We start from the raw sequence: 24270 nt of genomic DNA, 5'->3' as shown, positions 1-24270 counted from the left end.
ATCATCATGGGGACACTGAAGAGATGACATCTGATCTACCTACCCTGGATGGTAGGGCTATACAGTACTTTAGTCCAAGTGCAGGTCGATGGGACTGAGTAAAAATAATAGCTCAGCATGGACTAGGTGGGCTGAAAGGCCTTTTCTGTACTGTAGGGCTCTATGGCTCCATGATCATCTCAAAACTGATCCATGCAAATCTTATGCCTCCTTAAGCAGCATCATTCACAGAGTCAGAGCTCCTTCATTCCACTGGATGGTGTCAGCACTGACTCAGATCTCCTTCATTCTATTGGACAATGTCCTCACTGACGGTCAAAGCTCCTTCATTCTATTGGACAGTGTCATCACTGATGGTCAGAGCTTCCGCATTCTATTGGACAGTGCCATCACTGACAGAGCTCCCTCAATCCATGGCTTTATTAACACCACTCTATGTGCTCCACGATGGCGACTTCCAAACACATCTGTCAGTTTCCACAGGTCATCAGCAGTTCCTCCATTGTGCCAACATAGCACTCCACCCGTCTCTGTGGCACATCTAATAGTCTGTGGCTGAATTTTGTGCCAAACTAAAAGGATTTATTATGCAAGAGGATCGTGCTCATTGGCAACAAGACTGCAGCCAGATGAACTTACTTGCATTAGCCTTTCTCATCCAACAGATCCCTGGCTACCTCTCAACCCACCAAACCATTCCCTCCCCTAGAGACCACTAGTAATAAAATTTCAGCAATAACTGTTATTAAGAGCATTTGAGGGATTTGAATATTTAAATTCATGGAGGGCAACTTAATAAAGTTTAATTTTGGTTCTGGAAGGCCAATGTGATATCGTTCGTTCACTCATTAAGTGCCGCATTGTATGGCGTTGGCAATCGCGGTCTTCCCATGACCACGAATGTTCATGGAAAATGTTTCTACAGAAGTGGTTTGTCCCTGCTTCCTTCTGGGCAGCATCTCTACAAGACGGGTCACCCCAGGCATTATCAATACTCTTCCGAGATTGCCTGTCTGGCAACAGTGGTCGCAAAACCAGGAATTGTGATCTGCACCAGCTGCTCATACGACCATCTACCAGCTGTTCCCATGGTTTCACAAGGCTCTGATTGAGGGGCTAAGCAGGGGCTACACCTTGCCCAAGGGTGACCTGCTGGCTAGCGGACAGCCTCACACCTCCCTTGATAGTGACGCATCTCCACCTCTCCACCCAAATGTGATACATTGAGCTCATAACAAATAGGTAGAGGCTCTTTGAGTTGTTAAGACAACTTTGTTATTTTGCTAGAATATTTTATGCATTTAAAATTGCCTAGATATCTAAAGGATAGAACATTGAAAGCTATATACAGACAAAGACAGAAATGGGAACATCTTACAAAGGTCTTTAAAACAGCTGATGAAGGCAAAATAATCCAAATGATGCTCCAAATGTCCATGACTTTAGAATCAGATTTATTATTAATGACAGACAGTATGTTGTGAAATTTGTTGTTTTGTGGGAGCAGTACAGTGCAATAAAATAACAATAAATTCTAATAATAAATTACAAAATGTGAGATACTGTGAGGAGCGAAAATGTGAGATACTGTTCATGGACCATTCAGAAACCTGATGGCAGAAGGGAAAAAGCTGTTCCTAAAACTTTGACTGTGCGTCTTCAGGCTTCTGTATCTCCTCCTTGATGGTATTAATTGGGCGGTATGAGTGTAGCGGTTAGCATAACACTTTACAGTACCAGCGACCCAGGTTCAATTCCTGCTGCTGTCTGTCAGGAGTTTGTACATTCTCCCTGTCACCATGTGGGTTTCTTCCAGATGCTCTGGGTTCCTCCCATAGTCCAAAAATGTACCAGTAGGTAAGTTAATTGGCCGTTGTCTACTGCTCCATGATTAGGCTAGGGTTAAATCAGGGATTGCTGGGGTGGGGGGGTGGGGCAGAGGTCAAAGGATTAGCAGGGCATGTCCCAGATGGCAAGGGTCCTTAATGATGAATGCTGCCTTTATGAGGCATTACTTTTGAAGGTGTCCTTGGTGATGGGGAAGCTAATGCCATGACGGAGCTGATTGAGTTTACGACCCTCTGCAGACTTTTCCGATGCTGCATATTGGAGAACCTATACCAGACAGTGATGTAACCAGTCAGAATGCTCTCCACATATATCAGAAGAAATTTGCCACAGTTGTTGGTTATTCCCTCTCACTGGCAGTTCCATCATGGACTGCGTACTTAGTGAAGGAAAGGTTGCAAATACTTCCGCACAATGTCAGAGCCTCCATTTTGAGAAGGGCTTCTCTTGGTCAACACATTCAATCGAAGGGTGAAGTTAAGTTTTTTTTTAAGCTAGAGCACAGTATCAGGCCCCAGCAGGCCCACACTGACCAATTACACCCGTGTGACCAATTAACTACTAACTGGTATGCCTTTGGAATGTGGGAGGAAACCAGAGCACCCGGAGGAAACTCACACGGTCATGGGAAGAACATCAGAATCAGGCTTATCATCACCGGCATGAAATTTGTTTACTTAGCAGCAGCAGTTCAACGCAATACGTAATATAGAAGAAAATAGTAATAAATAAATTACAGTATACATATATTGACTGTTAAAAATTATGCAAAAAAACAGAAATAATATATTTAAAAAGTGATGTTGACTCTTTCAACGGAGGTGGGAATTGCAGATAGGTCACTGGCATTGTACTAGGGTAACGCTAACTGCTATATTACCATGTCGCCCAGGGTGAACCCAAGAAGGCACTCAAAATTCAGAGAAAGAATAGGGGTAGGTCAGAGGTATACAGAGAGTGGTGGGTGCACAGAATGCCCTGACAGGGGTGGTGGTAAAGGTAGATACAGTAGGGACATTTAAGAGATAAGCACATGGATGATAGAAAAATGGAGACTTATGTGGAAGGTAAGGGTTGGATTAATCTGAGAATAGGTTAAAAGGACGGTACAACATCATGGGCCACTGTGCGCTGTAATTTTCTATGTTCTATGTTCCTTATAGCAGTATGCATAAATACTGGAAACAGCAAAGTCTAACCTCATTTATTTGTGAGTAGGAATTTCCCACAAGGAATATCAGAAGCATACACTTACCTGGAGTGGTCGGAACTACCTTGGCCACTGGAAAATTAAAACAAGAGAAGCATTAGTAGAGAAGGTTGACTAAAATAGATTCCTTCACAGACTCAAATTCATGCATACACAAAGTTGAAAGTAAATTTATTATAAAAGTACATGCATATCACTATATACAACCCTGAGATTCATTTTCTTGTAGGCATACTCAAGAAATCATATAGAATAATTACCAAAACAGAGTCAATGAAAGACCACCAACTTGGGAGCTCAACCAGTGTGCAAAGGACAATAAACTATGCAACTACAAAAAGAAACAAATAATAATAATAAAATATAAGCAATAAATATGGAGAACATGAGATGAAGAGCCCATAGGTTGTGGGAACATTTCAGTGATGGGGTGTGTGAAGTTATCACCTTTTATTCAAGAGCCTGATGGTTGAGGGGTAATTACTGTTCCTGAACCTGGTGGTGTGAGTCCTGAGGCTCCTATATCTTCTTATTGAAGGCACCAGCGACAACAGACCATGTCCTGGGTGGTGGGAGTCCCTGATCATGGATGCTGGTTTTCTGCAGCAGTGTTTCATGTAGATGCACTCAGTGGTGGGGAGGGCTTTACCCGTGATGGACTGTTTGCTTTTTGACTTGCACCTTGTTATTTGTTAATTTATTTGTGGTAATATTCCTTTACGTGCTGTGTGTGAGTTATATGCACTGTGTTGTGCACCTTGGCCCAGATGAATGTTGTCTCGCTTGGCGGTATACATGTACATGGTTAAGTGACAATAAATTTGAACTTGACTTTTGACTTGGAGTGAATTTCTGCTGCTGTTTGTTTAGTTGAGACAAGGATTGATTCAACATTCATCCCCAACAAAGATAGGGAAAAAAGTTGATCAAGCTGTGGATTTTGAACCAGGAACGTAAGCACAGGTTTGAGGGGGGACGCTGTGATTCAGTGGGTACACAAAATTTCAAAGAAGTTTAGCAATTTAAGAAATAGCTGAAAAAACTTATCAGATTAGGAAGCAGCTGTGGAGAGAGAAGCGAGTCTTCAGCTTGAACCCTTATCTGTTTCTCTCATCACGGATGCTGACTGACCTGCTGAGTGTTCCCAGCAATTTCTCGCCTTAATAAGAAACATAAATCTATGGAAAGGGTAGATAACATAGAGGCAGGAAAGTCATTTCCACTGGTATGTGAGACTGGAACTAAGGGACAAAGCCTCAGGATTTGGGGGAGTAGATTTAGGATGGAGATGAGGAGAACCTGCTTTTCCCAGAGAGCAGTGAATCAAATATATTTAAGACATGGTTAGATAGGTGTTTGCATAGCAGAGGAATTAGGAGTTACAGGGAAATAGTAAATAGGCGGAATTGAGTCCACGGCCATATCAGTCATGATCTCATGAGTGGTGGACCAGGCTTGTCGGGCCAGATGGTCGAATGGTGTTCCTGGTTCTTAGGTTCCTTGAGATGTGATCCAAAAACACTATAATTCTCATCACTTCTGATTATCTTATTTTATGATTGAGTATATTCTTCAACGTTTAAGAACAAAAAAATCTATTACACCTGTTTCAATAATCAGCAGGCATCCCTCACTACCTACAAGAGAGGTTCCATTATTCAGTCAATTTCATTTATATTGCAGGCAGTTTACCAAACAGGTGTGAATGGCATCCCCAACACTAGCATAATATCATCAGTTCCATGCAGAAGAATGAGTGGGTATCTTAATTAAATCTACCGAGTATTGGAAGGTCCCGGTAGTAAGGACGTGGAGAGGATGCTTTCTGTCGTGGAGCAGTCTCACAGCCTCAGAATGCAAGGACATACTTTTAGAACAGAGCTGAAGAGGAATTTCTTTAGCCAGAGGGCGGTGAATCTGTGGATTTTTTGCTGCAGACGGCTGTAGAGGCCAAGTCATTGAGCATATTTAAAGCAGAGCTTGGGTAGGTCCTTGCTTAGTCAGAGTGTAAAAGGTTATGCGGAGAAACCAGGAGAATAGGGTTGAGAGGGAAAATAAATCTGTTATGATGAAACGGCAGAGTAGATTTGACGGGCCAAATGGCATAATTCTGCTCCTGTATCTGATGCCTTATTTGATCTTGTTGTCCAATATAGACTCAGCTAACAGTACATCTTGAAATAGTACAACATTGGAAAGTCCCTAATACCCAATCCTCAGAAGGACACATAAATCTACTGCATATTCAGAATGTAAGTTTTTCATTGGATTTCAGCGTTCTTTCAATGTTTAAAGACAATGGAGTTTGGGTTGGGAAAGAAAAGGTTGATGGAATGAAGCAAATATACACTCACATGTACGCTGGGAACCGAAGAGATCTTCGCTTTCCATTTCATCTGGATAAATGGCTGTCACAGATACATCATAAACGGTGTCGGGATTCAGGCCCTCTAACAGATGGTTGGTATCTTGGCCATTTAAGATCACCTGAGTAGAATACGCATAAAGCTGTGGTCAAAGAGGGGTTAGTGCCCGAAATCAGACTGTATTCTTAAACAAAAACATTATCTAAGAAAATTGTAAACCTTGAACAATATAGCGAGCAATTGGCATGAAATAAGTGTTTTCACAAAAATGATTCCAAGATTAAACAGCTTGTCATATGAAGAGCATTTGGCAGCTCTGGGCCTGTGTTCACTGGAATTCAGAAGAATGAGGGGTGACCTCATTGAGGCCTATTGACTGGTGAAGGCCTTGATAGAGTAGATGTGGGGAGGATGTTTCCTCTCGTGGGAAAGTCTGAGACCAGAAAACACAATTGATAATAGAGGGGCATCCTTATAGAACAGAGATGAGGAGGAATTTCTTTAGCCAGACAGTGGTGACTCTGTGGAACTCTTTACCACAGGCAGCTGTGGAGGCCAAGTCTTTAAGCATATTTAAGGCAGAGGTTGATAGATTCTTGACTGGTCGGGGCATGAAGGGATCTGGGAAAAAGGCTGAGATTTGGACCGAGAGGAAAATTGGATCAACCATGATGAATGGTGGAGAAGACTCGATGGGCCAAATGGCCAAATTCTGCTCCTATATCTTACTGTCTACGTGCTGAGCTGACAGTTAAATTGTTATTTTCTTTGCAGTTTAACAATTAATTATCCACTTGTTTCTTATGCAAGTTTAATATGCCTCTAGTGATTATAGGGTATAATTTTGGAAAGCTCTGGAAGCTCCTATGTTCTGCATTTCTTGATTTATGCTTTCTCATTAATCAAATTAGTAATTCAGTATTGAATAAGTACTTTCTAATTGGTTAATTCTTATCCATAGATTTGAATGGAATTTTTCATATCTCTGTGGGTATAAAATAACACCATCTTAATCTTCTTAGTTCTTTAATCTTAGATTTCTCTATCACTGTCTATTCAACTTTACTCTGTTCTGTCAACACTTAATAAAACTATCATGAAGCAACAAGTTTTATGTCTCTTTCCTGATTTCTGAAAGAACCTTATATCAAAAACAACAAAATCCAACACAAGAAAACTCAATCCCACAAGTTCAACACTGGCTAGCTATAGTCACACTTGCTTGTGTCATTTCTTGATGCCCGTGTTGAATGTTTCTGCAGTAAATTTAATAAAAGGTATCTAATCATGATTGAATGTCACTATAGGAAGGACGCAAGGCGTTGGAGAAGATGCAAAGAGGTTTACTCTTTGCCTGGATTAGAGTGCATGTGCTATAATGACAAACTTAGGTTGTTTACTTTGGAGCAGTGGAGATTGAAGGTGAGGTCTGATAGAGGTTTGTAAGATTATAGAATAGACCTTTTTTTCCCCCAGGGTTTAAATGTACAATACCAGAGAGCATACATTTAAGTTGAGAGGGGGCAATTTCAAAGGAGCTGTTATTTTTTTTCCACGAAGTAGTGGGTGCCTGGACTGCACGGCCTGGAATGGTGGTAACGGCAGAAAAATTAAGCACTTTTAAGGCACGTTCAGATAGGCACATGAATGTGAGGAAAATAGAAGGATATGGACATTGTGTAGGCAAAGGGTATTAATTTAGTTGGCCATTTGATTACTAATTTAATTGATTCTGCACAACACTGTGGGCCCAAGGGCCTGTTGCTGTGCTGTACTGTTCCACGTTCTCTCTCTATTTTGGAATAGCAGTGTTGTGCTTCAATTGGGTTAATTAATTAATCCCAGCAGCTCAATACCATGTGTTTGAATTGCCAGTCCTCATTAGGGGAAAGGAGGTGACGAGGTCAGTAGCTTTAAATTTTTTGGCATCAGTGTATGACAGGATCTGCCCTGGGAGCAACACGCAAGTGCCGTCACGAAGAAGGCACAACAGCACCTCTAATTTCTTACAGGCTTGCACATATTCAGCACTTCACCTAAAACTTTGACAAACTTCTGTGGATGTGTGTTGGAGATGATCCTGACTGGTTGTATCATCACCCGGTATGGAAACACCAATGCCCAGGGATGGAAAAGGCTACTGAAAGTGGTGGATACAGCCTGGTCCTTCACAGGCAAAGTCCTCCCCACCACTGGGACATTTACAAGGAGCACTGCCACTAATAAACAGAATCCACCATCAAACAACGCCCACCATCTTTCTTCTCACTGCTACCATTCACACAGGAGGTACAGAGCCTTAGGTCCCACACCACCAGGTTGAGGAACAGTTATCAGGCTCCAGAACTGGCATGGATAACTTCACTCATAACTACTCTGAACTGAAGAAGTACTTTAATCAACATCTACCATATACCTACAAGGGGAGACCAGGCCAGACATATGGCCTACAGTTTGGACGAAGCACTTTTCCTTGAGGGAGGAGAAGCAAAGGGTGAGGTGGAGGACAGACGGTGGACCACATCATAATTAGAATGTCTACAGCAAAAACATTGGTTCTTAAAACTACTCATCATGTTTTACCACCTTGGTGAGGCTATATTTGGATTTTGCAGTTCTGACTTCCCGACTACGGGAAAAACACGCAGAGGCTTTGGAGGGAGTTCACCAGGGCATTGCTGAGATTAGAGCGTATGAGCTACAGGGAGAGTTTGGATACACTTGGGTTGTTTTCTCTGGAGTGTCGAAGGCCAAGGGGAGATTGGATAGAAGTTTATAAAAATCTGAGAGGTATCTAACAGTCAGAGTCTTCTTCCCAGGGTTGAAATATTTAACAGCACAGGTGAGGGGAGAAAGTTGAAGGAGATGTGTGGGGCCAGATTTTTTAAAATACAGAGGGAGGTAAGTGCCTGAAAGGTGGAAGCAGCATTTAAGAAGAAGTTAGTCAGGCACATGAATATAAGGTATAGACATAGGAACAGAATTAGGCCATTCAGCCCATTCAGTTTGCTCTGCAGGGGAAGATACAGAGCATTTGTAGTTTAATCTGGCATCCTGAGCTATTGGGCTGTTTGCAATCAAATGATCTGAAGAAGGGTCTCGGCCTGAAACATCTCCATAGATGCTGCCTGTCCTACTGAGCTCCTCCAGCATTTTGTGTGTGTTACTCTGGATTTCCAGCATCTGCAGAACCTCTTGTGTATATGATGTTGCACTGAACTTTACTTTTGCTCTGATTGTGCTTTCTTTCTTGGAGAAATTGTGTGTGCATAATTTATGTTTTTTTTCTTGTTATCTGATACTGTGTGCCTGTGATGATGGTGCAGTGAGCTTTTCATTGCCAATATCGACAATCAAAGCCCAAAGGCCAATTGGCTGTCTGGAAATCGGCAGTTGAATAAGGACTGTGGGGAATAATAAATTAGACATAATGGAATGGGGGAGCAGACTCAATGGGCCACATGGCCTAATCCTGCTCCAAATGTCATATGGCCTACATCAAGGCCCAATGGCAGAAGCCTGGAAACTGGAGGCTCAGATGCCTGTTGTGTGTGTAAGTACACGCGAGTGTGAGTCAGAGTGTGAAGAGGGTCTTGTTTGTTGTGTACTGTGTTGTGTTCTGTTTCATCATGTTTTGTGTTATTCTGCCAGACTCATCTCACTGGATGTTTCAATGTCATCGTCATCATCATGTGCCATGTCGTATGACATGGGCAATCATGGTTTTTCTCATGACTATGATTGTTCTTGGCAAATTTTTTCTACAGAAGTAGTTTATCATTGCCTTCTTCTGGGCCATGTCTTCACAAGACAGGTGACCCCAGCCATTATCAATACTCTTCAGAGATTGTCTGCCTGGAGTCAGTATTCATATAAGCAGGACTTGTGATATTCACCACCATCCACCACCTGCTCCCATGGCTTCACATGACCCTAACTGATGGGGCTAACCTTGCCCAAGGGTGACCTGGAGATTACTGGAGCGAAGAAGCACCTTACACCTCCTTTGATAGAGACGTATCTCCAGCCTGCCACCCTATATGATAAATAAAGCTGAAAATGATTCTGAATCTGACAGCAAACCTGACTTTGATTGTTTCTGTGGTGTTGTGTGTTCTAATATCATCTGAGATGCTATGATGGTTTAAAAATTAAAGCCACTGGCTTTTTTCCAAAGCTCCAGTGAGATTCCGTGTATACCAGAAATCCATCTTGGCCTCTGCTGGATACCAACTAATCTCAGAGAATGAAAGAGGAGGGGATTTCCCATTCTTAATCTTGTCAGAAATCTAGGGATGTGGACTTGAAGTAGAAAAATCATTCAAATACATCATAATATCATCTATTTAAGTGGACCAATTAGCAATGTCAGCAAGAGGTGGAAGGGATGACAGTTGAATTGGAAGACAAAGAAAATATCAGATTCCATATAGGCAGGTCAGTTTGACAATGACATGCTTCACATGCTCTTTTTACAAGAATTAAAATGGCAGTTGAGGTCACAAAAGAATGGTTTCCTGCACCTCCTCTTTGTTGCTTCTACCCGATGGAACCCAGGTCAGTCTGTAGAGGGCCACATCTTGTGCTCCATGTTTCCAGTGGACGCGGAACCGCGTCTCCCCGACGTTACTGAAGCGAAGATCCGTTGGTGCTGGGACCACCTCTGCAGAAGGAGAAGGAAGAAAGAAGCAGAATGAAGCTACTGTACACAGAAACACATCATTAACACCACAGCACACTGCCCTGCAGAAATAGTGGGGAAAATCTCAGACAGATACCAGATCCCATTGACGTATGAGGAGTGCTTGATGGCTCTGGGCCTACACTCATTGGAGTTCAGAGGAATGAAGGATGACCTCATTGAAACCTACCCAATATTGAAAGGTTTCAATAGAGTGCATGTGTAGAGGATGTTTCCTACAGTGGGGGAGTCTAGAACCAGAGGACACAGCCACAGAATAGAGGAGTGCCCATTTAGAACGGAGATCAGGAGGAATTTCTTTAGCCGGAGAGTGGTGAATCTGTGGAATTGGTTTCCACAAGAGGCCGTGGAGGCCAAGTCTTTTCATATATATTTAGGGCAGAGGTTAATAGATTCTTGATTATCCAGGGCATGAAGGGATATTGGGGAGAAGGCAGGAGAGTAGGGCTGAGAGGGAAAATTGATCAGGCATGATTAAATAGTGGAGCAGATTCGATGGGCCAAATGGCCAAATTCTGCTCTGATGTCTTATGGCCTTATATACAAGAAGTAACAGAATGAGGGATTCTAAGTGATCTCCCTTCCCACATCCCAGATGGTTGATGCACAGAGCACTTTTTCTGAAGTCATTGACTGTGCCTGAGTTGAATGAGCAGGCTTTTCCCAGATTAACAGCAAGTTCCATCGGAAGGAACAGACCTCTTATCAGAATCCCCAGATTTCAATGTCCAGATCACTGCCATTTTGAGTATTGTGTAAAGTGAAATATTTTGGGCCCCATATCTAAGAAAAAACTTGCTATCACTAGAGAGGGTACAGAGGAGGTTAATGAGACTGAGTCCAGGAACAAAATGGTTAATGTATTAAGATTGTTAGATGGCTCAGAGCCTGTACTCACTGGAGGAAAATATAACTCTTCCTTACTACAGAGCCCTCCATTTTTCTTTCATCCATGTGCCATTTGATCAAATTGACTTATAATTGTGCATCGCTGAACCATCCGAGGCAATTCTTAATCTCTGTAGGAAAGGCTACACTATCCTCTCTTAGCTGGCCCGCAAGACATCGTAAGCAATTAAATACTGTGTTTCATCTCTTGCCTTGACTCTTTGCAGACCGTCTGGCAAGCTTTTTAGGGGTCTGGTTCCGGTCTCCATCTTGCACTTTATTTCCTAGCTGTACTGAATCTGATATCACCACATATCTGGATGAATACCAAAACCTTTAATGGACATCTTTATTGCGTTTAATGCCCTTCAGGGATAGACACAATGTCACACACATCATACAGTTACTCTGCACCTCCTTGCTCTGAATACTTTCCATTCTCTGTTGGGAAAGTCTACATGTTTGCTTAAAGCAGGGAATTATTTTTCCTGAAAGCACTGTCATCTCAGCGTTTATTTTGCATAACTCGAAAGAAATGATGGCTGAAACAGGAAAATGGAATCGTTAGACATTCCAAGCACCTAATTTAAACCGTGTGTATTTCTTTTGGCGCTGAGATGGAGTACAGATGTGGTTTGAAACTTGCTGCGCTGCACCAACTTGCACAGAATATTACCTGCTGAGTCAGTGAAGCAGGCTCCAAGAGACAAAACAGATCACAGAATCAGTAACTCTCAAAAGGTATGCCGTTAAATGCAATTAAAAAGAGAGTTGAGTATAATAATTCATTTTTTTTTTAAACACGAGACATTCTGCACACGCTGGGATTATTGAACAACGACACACACAAAATGCTGGAGGAACCGAGCAAGTCAGACAGCATCTGCGGAGGGGATGTTGTGGGCCGAGACCCTTCATCGGGACTAAAAAGGAAGAGGGAAGGTGTAAGAATAAGAAGAGGGAAGGGAAGGAGTAAGAGGGTGAGACCAGTTGAGGGGGAAGATGGGTGGGCGGGGGAGAGGGGATGGAGCTGGCAAAAGGTAAGGGGCTAAGGAAGGAGGAATATGAATAGAGAGGACAGTGGACCATGGGAGAAAGGGAAGGAGGAAATCAACCAAAGTTTAAAGTAAATTTATTATCAAAGAACATATACGTCACCATATACTACCCTAATGTTTAGATTTTGCATAGATTCTCAGTACAACAAAGGAATGCAATAACATTTATGAAAAACTATAATGGAAGTGTGTCAGTACCTCCAGTTGAACTGTCTTCTTGTGTGCTTCCCCCTAGCAGTCTGTCTGTGGTTTTGTATTGCCACGTGCTCCTGTCCCCACTCCTACTCTGCTCCAGCCCCTGTATTACTGAGTACTCCGTCTCTCACCTGTTTCTCATTGTTACCTGTATTGCTGCCACCTGTGTCTCGTTGTGCTCCACCTATCATTTGCCTCTCTGTTTATTGCTGTGTATTTCAGTCCTGTGTTTTCACTTGTTTGTTGCCAGATTGTGCCAATGAATTTTCATGAGCCTTTCCAGCATTTGTATCTGTACTCTGTCCGTCTGAATATCGACTCTACCTGTTTCCCAATTCTGGTTTTTTGGATTTCTCTGGATGTTTTGATCTCTGCCTGAACTTTGACACCGACTTTGTTTGCACCTCGGGATTTGTTACTCAATTAATATCACTGTGTGCACGGTACTGGGTCTGCGATTGGATCCCTACTCCAGCGTCCTGAGGTACTGACAGTAGGCCAGATGGTACTGTCAGGACAGAGCACAGATACGAATGCTGGAAGGGCTCAGGAAAAATTCACTGGCACAATCTGGCAACAAACAGGTGAAAACACAGGACTGAAATACACTGAGCAATAAACAGAGAGGCAGATGATAGGTGGAGCACAATGAGACACAGGTGGCAGAAATACAGGTAATAATGAGAAACAGGTGAGAGACGGGGTACTCAGTAATACAGGGGCCAGCGTAGAGCAGGAGTGGGGACAGGAGCACATGGCAATACAAAACCACAGACTGACTGCTAGGGGAAAACACACAAAAAGACAGAGTTCAACTGGAAGCACTGACAAAGTGAGTATATAGGCTGTGGAAACAGTTGTGGTGAGTGAACCTACCCACGCTGGTTCAGGAACATGATGGGTGAGGGATAACAACTGATCCTGAAGCTGGTGGTATGGGACTTAAGGCCCCTGTACCTCCTGCTGAATAGTAGAAGTGAGAGGAGAACAGGGCCTGGATGGTGGGGGTCACTAGAGGGAGGTGATGGGCAGGTTAAGGGAGGATAATCAGAATGGGGATTGGAAAAAGAGGTTAGAGCAATCAATGTTCATGCCATCAGGTAGGAGGCTACCTGAATATGAAGTCATTCCAAATTACATATTATTATGACTCTACATCTAGTTCCATGCTGCCCCTGCATGGAAATCATGGAATATTACAGTATAGAAGGGGGCCATTTTGCCCACCAAGGGCAGGCAGACAGCACTTCGCTTCATCCATTTCACCATTATTTCTCCGGGCTCTGCAATCTCTCCACATTACCACGGTTTTGAGGTTGAGTGACACGCAAAAGTGAAGCAGTGAACACAAGATCCTACTTACTGGTGCTTTCCCGGCCAGTCAGAGGAATGGACACCCCTTCATCGTACACGGCTGACACTGAAACATCATACTCTGTCTGGGACACCAGCCCTGTGAGGGGGACCGAGGTATCGCTGCCAGGCACCTCCAGCTGTCAAGTTAGAAAAAAAAAAGTATAGTTTGTATGGATAATGAAGTATATTTCTTCTAAACTATAATAGTAAGATTAAAGATTCTGGAATGGTTCCAGAGGCCTGGAAATTTGCAAATATCACTCCACTCTTTAAATGAGAGAGAAGCAAAAGACAGGAAATTATAGGCGAGCTGGCTTGACTTTGTTTGGAAGACATTGGAATCCATTATTAAAGATGAGGTTTCAGGGTACTTGGAGGCACATGATGGACAGGGCACAGTCACCATGGTTTCCGTAAGGAGAAATCTTGCCTGACAAATCTCTTGGATTGCTTTGTGGAAATTTCAGGCAGGATAGACAAAGGAGAGTCTGTGGATGTTGTTTACTTGGATTTTTAGAAGGCCTTCACAAGGTGCCCCTCATGAGATTGCTAAATAAGACAAAAGCCCATGGTATTCCAGGAAAGATACTAGCATAGATAGAAGATGACGGTGGAGTCCTAGTCATTGAGTGTATTTAAATTGGAGGTTGAGGGGTTCTTGATTCATAAGATTACAGAGAGAAGGAGGAGAATGAGTAGGAAAGGGATAAAAGTTCAGCCTTAATGGAACAGCAGAGCAGAATTAGAGTGGTCTAATTCTGCTCCTATGTCTTATTGTCTTATCATTCTATTGCCATTCATCATTGCACAACAAAATAAGGGGAAGGCCATTTAGAACGGAGTTGAGGAAAAACTTTTTCACCCAGAGAGTGGTGGATATGTGGAATGCTCTGCCCCAGAAGGCTGTCGAGGCCAAGTCTCTGGATGCTTTCAAGAAAGAGATGGATAGAGCTCTTAAAGATAGCGGAATCAAAGGTTATGGGGATAAGGCAGGAACTGGATACTGATTGTGGATGATCAGCCATGATCACAGTGAATGGCGGTGCTGGCTCGAAGGGCCGAATGGCCTACTCCTGCACCTATTGTCTATAAAATGATTGTTACTCCAGATCTGAAGCAGCACAATAACAAAAGATGTCAATAAGACAGAAAGAGTGCAGAGAAAATTTACAAGGATGTTGCCAGGACACAGCGGATTGAGGGCAGATTTGATAGAGGTATACAAAATTCTGAGGGGTATAGATAGGGCTTTTTCCACTGAGATTGGGTGGGAGGTCATGGGTTGAGGGTGAAAGGGCAAATGTTTAATGGGAACCTGAGGGGAAACCTCTTCGCTCAGAGGATGGTGGGAGTATGGAACGAGCTGCCAGCTCAACTGGCAATTTCAATGCTTACAATAAGTTTGGATGGGTACTTGGATGAGAGGAGTATGGAGGGCTACGGTCTGCATGCTGGTCAATGGGACTAGGCAGATCAATTGGTTCAGCACAAACTAGGTGTTTCTGTGCTGTAGTTTTCTGACTCTATGACTCAAATATAAAAGCATTCCTATAAGACAGAATGTACAAGTAACTGAGGCCGATTGTACATACATAAAGTGATACTAGGTGATGTGTATGTAGTGGTGGTGGGGTGGGTTAATGGCTGGAGGTATTAATCTGCCTAACAGCTTGAAGGAAGTAAAAAAGGCATCCGTTAGTCTTGCGAGACCATGGATCTGTGCCTGGAAAGTCTTCGCTGTCCAGGGCGCAGGCCTGGGCAAGGTTGTATGGAAGACCAGCAGTTGCCCATGTTGCAAGTCTCCCCTCTGCACGACACCAATGTTGTTCAAGGGAAGGGCATTAGGACCCATACAGCTTGGCACCAGTGTCGTCGCAGAGCAATGTGTGATTAAGTGTGGGTGCTGCAAGAGTAAATGTTCTGAGAAAGATGATCCAAGCCTTTGATGCTCAACCTTCTGTTAAGACCACTGTTCTTTAATTTTTTTAATTGGCCAGCAACCAACCTATTTAACCCCTGCCTAATCACAGGACAATTTACAGTGACCAATTAAGCTACTAACTCGTATCTCTTTGGACAGCGGGAGGAAAGCAGAGCACCGAGAGGAAACGTATGCATTCATGGAGAGCACGTACTAACTCTTTACAGAAGATGCTGGAATTGAACTCCTGAACTCCAGTGCCCCAAACTCTATTGGCTGATATTATAAGTGCAAGAGATTCTGCCAACGCAGTAACACGCATCAAATGCTGGAGAAACTCAGTAGGTCAGGCAGATGGGGAGAGGTGACCCAGATATTAGATTCTTTCTTCTTCAACCCTTCACCACTTCCATCTACTACCTCCCAGCTTTTCACTTCATTCCCCCTCCCCCCAAGCCCAGCGACCTTCCCTCTCACCTGATCTCACCTATAACCTACCAACTTGTACTCCTTCCCCTCCTTCTTACTCTGGATTCTCTCCTCTTTCCTTTCCAGTCTTGATGAAAGGTCTCAGTCCAAAAGCTCAACTCTTTATTCATAGATGCTGCCTGACCTGTTGAGTTCCTCTAGCATTCTGTGTGTGTGTTGCTCAATATTTCTTGCCTCTACAGAATCTCTTGTGTTTACCATCATTTACAGTATATTACTGAGACGTAGCAATGTGGATCTCATCTGCTGGGATGCTACCTCCCCTCAGGATAACCTGTTTCTGAAACCTTCCCAACATTTCAATGCCTTCCAGATGGGAATAATGTTGAAAGGCATGGACAAGAGTGTATGTGGCAAAGTTGTTTCCCATGATGGGGGAGTCTAGTACGAGAGGGCATAACTTAAGGATTGAAGGGCACCCATTCAGAACAGAAATGCGAAGAAATTTTTTTAGTCAGAGGGTGGTGAATCTATGGAATTTGTTGCCACGGGCAGCAATGGAGGCCAAGTCATTGGGTGTATTCAAGGCAGAGATTGATAGGTATCTGAGTAGCCAGGGCATCAAAGGTTATGGTGAGAAGGCAGGGGAGTGGGACTAAATGGGAGAATGGATCAGCTCATGATAAAATGGCGGAGCAGACTCGATGGGCTGAATGGCCGACTTCTGCTCCTTTGTCTTATGGTTATGGTCTTATGGAATAAGAATCAGGTTTAATATCACTGTCATATCATGAAAATTGTTTTGTGGCAAAGTAATTACAGTGTAATACATAAAATAGACTATATATTACAAATAATATATAGGCTCGAAGGGCCGAATGGCCTACTCCTGCACCTATTTTCTATGTTTCTATGTTTAATAAATGTACATGTAAGTAAATAAGTAGCACAAGGAAGGGAGCAAAAATAGTGAGGTGGTGTTCTTGGGGTTCAGGGACCGAATGGAATTTGAATGGTGGAGTGGAAGAAGCTGTTGCTGAATTGCTGAGTGTGGGTCTTCGGGCTCCTGTACCTCCACCTACCCACCCCCAGATGGCAGCAATGAGTAGAGAACATGTCCTGGGTACTGGGCGTCCTTCTTGAGGCATCGCCTGTTGAAAATGTCCTCAACGGTCAGACCACATTTGGAATCTGGTGAGCAGCCTTGAGCCCCTTATCTAAGAAAGGAAATGCTGGCATTGGAACAGATCCAGACAGAAATCACAAGAATGATCTCAGGGATAAAAAGGTTAATGTACGAAGAGCATTTGATGACCCTTGCCTATATTCACTGGAGTTTAGAAGAATAAGAAGGTTCTCATTGAAACTTATCAAACACTGAAAGGCCAAGATAGAGTGGACAAAGAGAGGATGTTTCCTATAGTGGGTGAGTTGAGGACCAGAGGGCACAACCTCAACATATGTCCATTTCGAACAGAGATGAGGAGGAATTTCTTTAGCCAGAGGGTGATGAACATGTGAAATTCATTGCCATGGATAGCTCTGAAGCCCAAGCCACTGGATGTGATTAAAGCTGTGGTTGATAGGTTCTTGATGAATAAGGGTACCAAAGGTAACAGGTGGAAGGCAGAGGAATGGGGTTGAGAGGGATAATAAATCAGCTATGATAGAATGCTGGGGCAGACTTGGGCTGAAAAGCCTAATTCTGCTCTGATGCCATATGGTGTGGAGGCTAGGACCTGTGATAGAGCTGGCTGCATTCACAACAGTTTAGGGCTTTCAAAGCCGATGTGACTGCTCCACGAAAGAGCTGAACAAGCCACTCAGTTTGGTTCTTCCGATGCTCATACTCCGTGAAACTTATTCATTAAAGGTGTTGAAAATGAGGACTAGGTCATGTTTCTCATTCTGCAATGGACAAGTAAGCTCACCTCCTTGGTGACCTCATCTCCCACTTCAGCGTAGCGGATGATGTACTTCAGGACCCTGCCTGGAGCTCGATCCCAGTGAGGCCTCATGCTGCTGTGAGTGACATCGGAGAAGCGGATATTCCTGGGTCCACGCAGAGGCACTGTCCAGCAGAATGAAACAAAAGAGCTCAACAAGAGACACAGGTGCAAAATAAACTCCATTAATTCAGTTGTGAGGATGAGATTTTCAAGGATGTTGCCTGTATTGGGGAGCATGCCTTATGAGAATAGGTTGAGTGAACTCAGCCTTTTCTCCCTGGAGCGACAGAGGATGAGAGGTGACCTGATAGAGGTGTATAAGATGATGAGGGGCATTGATCGTGTGGATAGTCAGAGGCTTTATCCCAGGGCTGAAATGGCTAACATGATGGGGCATAGTTTTAATATGCTTGGAAGCAGGTACAAGGGGGATGCCAGGGTAAGTTTTTCCACACAGAGAGTGCCAGCAGTTGTGGTAGAGGCAGATACAATAGAGTCTTTTACTCTTAGATAGGTACACAGAGATTAGAAAAATAGAGGGCTATGCAGTGGGAAAACTCTAGGCAGTTTCTAGAGTAGGTTACATGGTCAGCACAACATTGTGGGCTGAAGGGCCTGTAATGTGCTGTAGATTTCTGTGTTTCTAAGTGAAATGAAATCTGAAAATTATGCTCGTTGTGATTTGTCATTGGTTTGAATATCTCCTGGGAGTGCAAGTCTTGTACAACCTATCATGGTCTCAGAACATATCTTTCACAGTCAGGAAAACTCACCAGTGCCTCTACTTTTTGGGGAGGCTCAAGAGAGCTGGACTATGCAGATCTATACTCACGTCCTTCTACAGATGTGCAGTAGAGAGCATCCAAACATGCTGTATCACTGCACTGTGGCAGACTGGAAGGCTCTACAGTTGGTTGTCTAAACTGTCCAATGCATCACTGGCACCAGCCTACTCACCATCGAGGACATACATAAGAAAGTTCTTGGAAAAGGGCCAGTAACTTCATGAAGGATCCCACCTACCCTGCTCACGGACTGTTTGTCCCACTCCCGTCAGGGAGGAGGCTATGTAGCATCCACGCTAGGACCACCAGACCCAAAAACTATTACTTTCCCCAAGCAGTATGGCTGATCAACACCTTGACCCATTAACCCATCCCTCCATATTCCCAACCACTACTCTTCCTGGCAGAGTCACCCTATGTACAGACACCCCTGTGCCTAGTGTCACTTTATAGGCAATCAATCAATCTATGAATATACACTATCGTATGTATTTATATTTATTGTGCCTTTATTATTATGATTATTATTGTGACCTTTATCTTATTGTGGTTTTTTATGCTGCATTGGAACCAGAGTAACAATTATTTCATTCTTGCTTGTGTACTGGAATTGACATTAAACAATCCTGAATCCAACTTAAAACCTCTAGGATAACAATGAAATCATCTTTTTTTCCACGGTCCGATTCTTTCCAAAATATACTTTCCTCCCACAGGAATTTGCTTTGGCCTTTGCAAATTATTATTTCTTTGTAATAATAATCATATTTACTAACTTGTGTGTCGAGCTGAAGACACATCTCTACCAAAGGAGGTGTAAGGAGCACCTTTCCATTGGCAAGGTGTAGCATCTGCTTAGTCCCCCAATCAGTGTCATATGAATCCTTGGGAGCAGATAGTGGATGGTTGTACGAGCTGCTGGTGCATATCACAAGTTCTGGTTATGCGACCACAGACATCAGGCAGACAACCTCTGAAGAGTATTGATAATGGCTAGGGTCTGTCTTGTGAAGACACTGCCCAGAAGGTGGCAATGGCAAACCAGTTCTGTAGAAAAATTTGCCAACAATTATCATGGTCAAAGACCATGATTGTCCTCGTCATACGACACAGCACATAATGATGATGATGATTTTTTTAATATTTTATTTATTTAGAGATAGAGCACGGTCACATGCCCTTCTGGTCTATTGAGCCTAATTACACAACGTGACCCACTAACCTGTACATTTTAGGAATGTGTGAGGGAAATAGAGGAAACACACATGGATCGGTCACAGGGAGAACGTACAAACTCCTTACAGACAGTGGCAGGAAATAATATCTTATTCTAAGAAGGTTGAAGAAATCAAAAACAAATTGATTTCTCCACTTTCAAAGCTTGAAGTAAATTTATTATAAAGTATATATATGACATCATATACTACCTTGAGTATTGTTTTCTTGCAGGAATTTACAGGAACATAAAGAAATAAAATAGAATTTATGAAAAACTATAAATAACCAAGACTGACAAACAACCAATGTGTAAAAGAAGAAAAATTGTACAAATAATAAATATGTAAATAAATAATTTTGTGTTGTAGAGTACTTGAAAGTGAGTGTATCAAATGTAGAATCAGTTCGGAGTTGAGGTGAGTGAAGTTATCCACGTTGGTTCAGGAGCCTGTGGTTGAAGGTAATAACTGTTCCTGAAACTCCAAGATCAATCTAACCCTTCCCTCCCACATAGCCTTCCATTTTTCTATCATCCACATGCTTTTCTCAGAATCTCTTAAATGCCCCTAATGTATCTGCCTCTACCACCACCCCGGCTGTGTGTTCCACGCACCCACGACTTTGTGTGTAAAAGAAAGTTTACCTTTATACTTTCCTCCTGTCACATTAAAATTATGCCCCCTCATATTAGCCATTAGTCGACCTTCAGTTTCACCTCTCAACACCTTTTTTACGTTCAGAGCAAACATCTACTGGCTCCTTTGCCACAACCTACAAGTGACTGACCTCACAATCCACCTTGCCGTTACCCTCACTACTTATTGTCTGCCCGCACGATATCTCAGGGCATACAATATCCTGCTGAGTTTTTACTCAGCTGTCATTGAGAATGTTGTGACCAGGTCTCTCGCCATCTGGTTTCCTGCTGCCTCCTCCCTCTCCAAGTTCAGGTTGCAGCAAGCAGTCCACTTGGTGGAGAAGATCACCTCCTGCCAGGCCTTTTTGTTTTTTTTTACCTAATTTCAATTCACCCACTTATTGTGAATTTGTTCTAAGGGGTGCAATGATGATGTAGTTGTTAGAGTGATACTACTATAGCTCGGGGTGTTCTGACAACGTCCATATGAGGTCGTACGCTCTCCCCATGACTGCATGAGTTTCCTCCACGTTTCCTGCTAAAATATACCGGTTAGTAGGTTCACTGGTCATTGTAAATCGTCTTGTGATTAGGCTAGGGTTAAATCGTGGCCTTGCTGGGGGGGGTAGAGCTCATTGGTCCGGAAGGAGCTGTTCCACACTCTATCTCAAAATAAATTAAAGCTGTTGAGTTAGGTTCAACCCCTTTGATCTCACACTTTCCCTCAGCAAAGTTCAAAGATGAGTATGAAAGTGAATAATTCCGGAAGCATTGAGAAAATTTCTTACGGGTAACTTCTTGCATGCTCAGTGGGTCACTAGGGACATCACCATACAAGGCATGAACTGTAAGCGTGTACTCGGTATTTGGAAATAATTCAGTCAGCCTTACATCAGTAACATCTGCGCCAACCTTCACCTGAAAGAAAAGAAACATTTGTAAGTAAAAGTGAACCGTTGTTGCTGCAAATATCACGACCATCATACAATGAAACAGATCAGAGTCAAATCTTTATCTACAATGGTCTTGTTGTGACAAATTGCATATGCTCGTAAGAAATATTTACCTCAGGCCCCCACCGACACTTGTCAAAAATAAAATAAGTTCTTATAAAGGGTGACCTACTTAAAACATTAACCCTGCTTCTCTCTCATGCAAGCGGTAAAATAGCTTAGTGTTTTAGTAGTGTTCAATTCCCACCTCTGTCAGTAAGGAGCTTATACATTCTCCCCGTGACTGTGTGGGTTTCCTCCAGGTGCTCTGGTTTACTCCTACATTTCAAACAAGGTATGGCTTAGGGTTAGCAAGGTGGGCTTGCTACTCTGGCACTGGAGGCCTGGCAACACATGCTGGCTGCCCAGCACAGTCTTCGCTGTTACAGTGCTGTAAAGTGACTGCGTTAAGCTCCACACTACCCTGCCATTCTTGTGTTGGCACATGGCCAAGTGGTTAAGGCATTCATCTAGTGATCTGAAGGTCGCGAGTTCGAGCCTCGGCTGAGGCAGCATGTTGTGTCCTTGAGCAAGGCACTTAACCACACATTGCTCTGCGATGACACCGGTGCCAAGCTGTATGGGTCCTAACGCCCTTCCCTTGGACAACATTGGTGGTGTGGAGAGGGGAGACTTGCAGCATGGGCAACTGCCAGTCTTCCGTACAACCTTGCCCAGGCCTGCACCCAGGAAACCTTCCAAGGCGCAAATCCATGGTCTCATGAGACAAACGGATGCCTATAATTACCCTGCCAGAATCAAAGTGTAACTGGGTGTTTTTAAGGCTGATATTGATAGTTTCTTGATTGCTACGGAGAGGATGGGTGGGTTAAGAGTTCCAAGACAGTGGCAAGAGATTGGGGTTGATAGAAATCAGCCGCGTTAAAGTGGTGAAGCAGAACTGACAGGTCAATTGACCTAATCCTGCTCATATATCTTATGGCTTCTTTCTACACACCGCCATTTTAAATGACCATCATTATTCTGTAAATAAGTTCCCAAGTTTCCAACTCTCCCCCGGCAAAAACATTTCAACAGCTACCCAGTCAGGCCCCCTTCGGTCTTGTGTGTCTAAGTAAGCTGATCCCTCATTCTGCTAAACTTCAAAGAATACAGACCCAGACTGTCCAGCCTCTCCTGGTTTGTCAACCATCTCATCTCAGGGGTTGACCTGCTAGATCTCCTTTGGACAGTCTCTAATGCTGATAAATCCATTTGTAGATCAAAGGACCAAAACTTTGCCCCTGTATTTCTCCAGCAGCCACGCTTCATTAGGATGTTGAGGATATTTGGTATATCACCAAAGACTCTTGGCAATGTCTACAAATGTACAATAGAGATCATTCTGACTAGTTGCTTCACCGTCTGGCACAGAGGTGCCAGTACACAAGATCAAAAGAGGCTGCCAAGGGTTGCAGACTCAGCCAACTCCATCATGGGCACAACCCTCCCCACCATCAAGGATATCTTCAAGAGGTAGTGCCTCAAGAAACAGCATCCATTACTGAGGATCCTCACCATCCAGGACATGCTCTGTTCCCCTTACTACCATTGGGGACATGGTACCTGAACCTGAAGACACATTCAACATTTGAGGAGCAACTTCTTCCCCTTGCCAACACATTTTTAAATGGTTTATAAATCACAAAGTTAAGTAAATAGTGCAAAGGAAAGTAATAATATGGTAGAATTTATGGACCAGATAGAAATCTGATGGGATCGAGGAAGAAGCTATTCATGAATTATTAAGTGTGCGATGGTAGCAGTGAGAAGAGGGCATGTCTCAGAAGGTGCAGCCATTTTGATTTTCGTTGTTTTGGTGCAGATTTAGTGAATTAACATGATTTCTTTATCTTTTTTCCACAAGTTACGAGCAAAGAGAATGACTTAAGCTACAAAGTATTTATTTATTTATTCTTATTTTATTGAGTGATACAGTGCAGAGTAGGTCTAACCGACCCTTCATTGTGGCATAAAACTCTTACTCTGTGACAGAGCTATAAATGCAGTCAACGCAGAAGGTTGCTTGGACATTCAGTAAAACAGAATGACACAATAGAAACTCAACTCTGATCTCACCTTTCATTACATTTGGCCTTTTTAAAGATTAAAGATTAGTTTTATTTGTTACATGCATATCAAAGCATACAGTGAACTATGTTGTTTGTATCAAATCAAATCAGCAATGTTTGTGCGAGAGACAACCTGCAAATGTTACTAAACTTCCATAAGACCAGAAGACATTAAGACTTAGGAACAGAATTAAGCCACTTGGTCCATTGAGTCTGATCTGCCATTCCATCATGGCTGATTTATTATCCCTCTCAACCCCATTCTCCTGCCTTCTCCCAATAACCTTTGACACCCCATCTAATCAAGAAATTATCTACTTCTGCTTTACTCAAAGATGTGGCCGCAACAGCTGTCTGTGGCAAAGAATTCCACCAATTCACCACCCTCTTTCGAAGGAAATTCCTCCATATCTCTGTTCTAAATAGACGTCCCTCTATTCAGAGGCCATGCCCTCTGGTCCTAGACTCACCCACTATCAGAAACATCCTCTCCACATCCACTAGGGCTTTCAAGATATCATGGGTTTCAATAAGGTTACCCCTCATTCTTCAGAGAGCACAGGCCCACAGCCATCAAATGCTCCTCATACATTAACCATGCAATTCACAGAATCATTCTAATGAACCTTCTCAGGACTCTCTCC

General features: G+C 43.1%; 1 protein-coding gene across 3 annotated transcripts in view; it reads right to left on the bottom strand.

Annotated features, from left to right (window-relative positions):
• col12a1a (collagen, type XII, alpha 1a) overlaps window positions 1–24270 on the bottom strand; it is a 393755-nt gene that overhangs the window by 222334 nt on the left and 147151 nt on the right. For all 3 annotated transcript variants that reach the window (XM_072264772.1, XM_072264773.1, XM_072264774.1), the window contains 6 exons: window positions 21351–21480; window positions 17905–18044; window positions 13631–13760; window positions 9948–10087; window positions 5413–5545; window positions 3104–3130 (listed from right to left, as the gene is read on the bottom strand). In XM_072264772.1, coding sequence (XP_072120873.1) covers window positions 3104–3130; window positions 5413–5545; window positions 9948–10087; window positions 13631–13760; window positions 17905–18044; window positions 21351–21480 — 700 coding nt within the window. The remainder of the gene's footprint in view (window positions 1–3103; window positions 3131–5412; window positions 5546–9947; window positions 10088–13630; window positions 13761–17904; window positions 18045–21350; window positions 21481–24270) is intronic.

Source organism: Mobula birostris, chromosome 8 (assembly GCF_030028105.1).
Source record: "Mobula birostris isolate sMobBir1 chromosome 8, sMobBir1.hap1, whole genome shotgun sequence".
NCBI classification, from domain to species: domain Eukaryota; kingdom Metazoa; phylum Chordata; class Chondrichthyes; order Myliobatiformes; family Myliobatidae; genus Mobula; species Mobula birostris.
The sequence above is the reverse complement of the archived record's forward strand: the minus strand, read 5'-3'. Positions and strand labels throughout refer to the sequence as shown.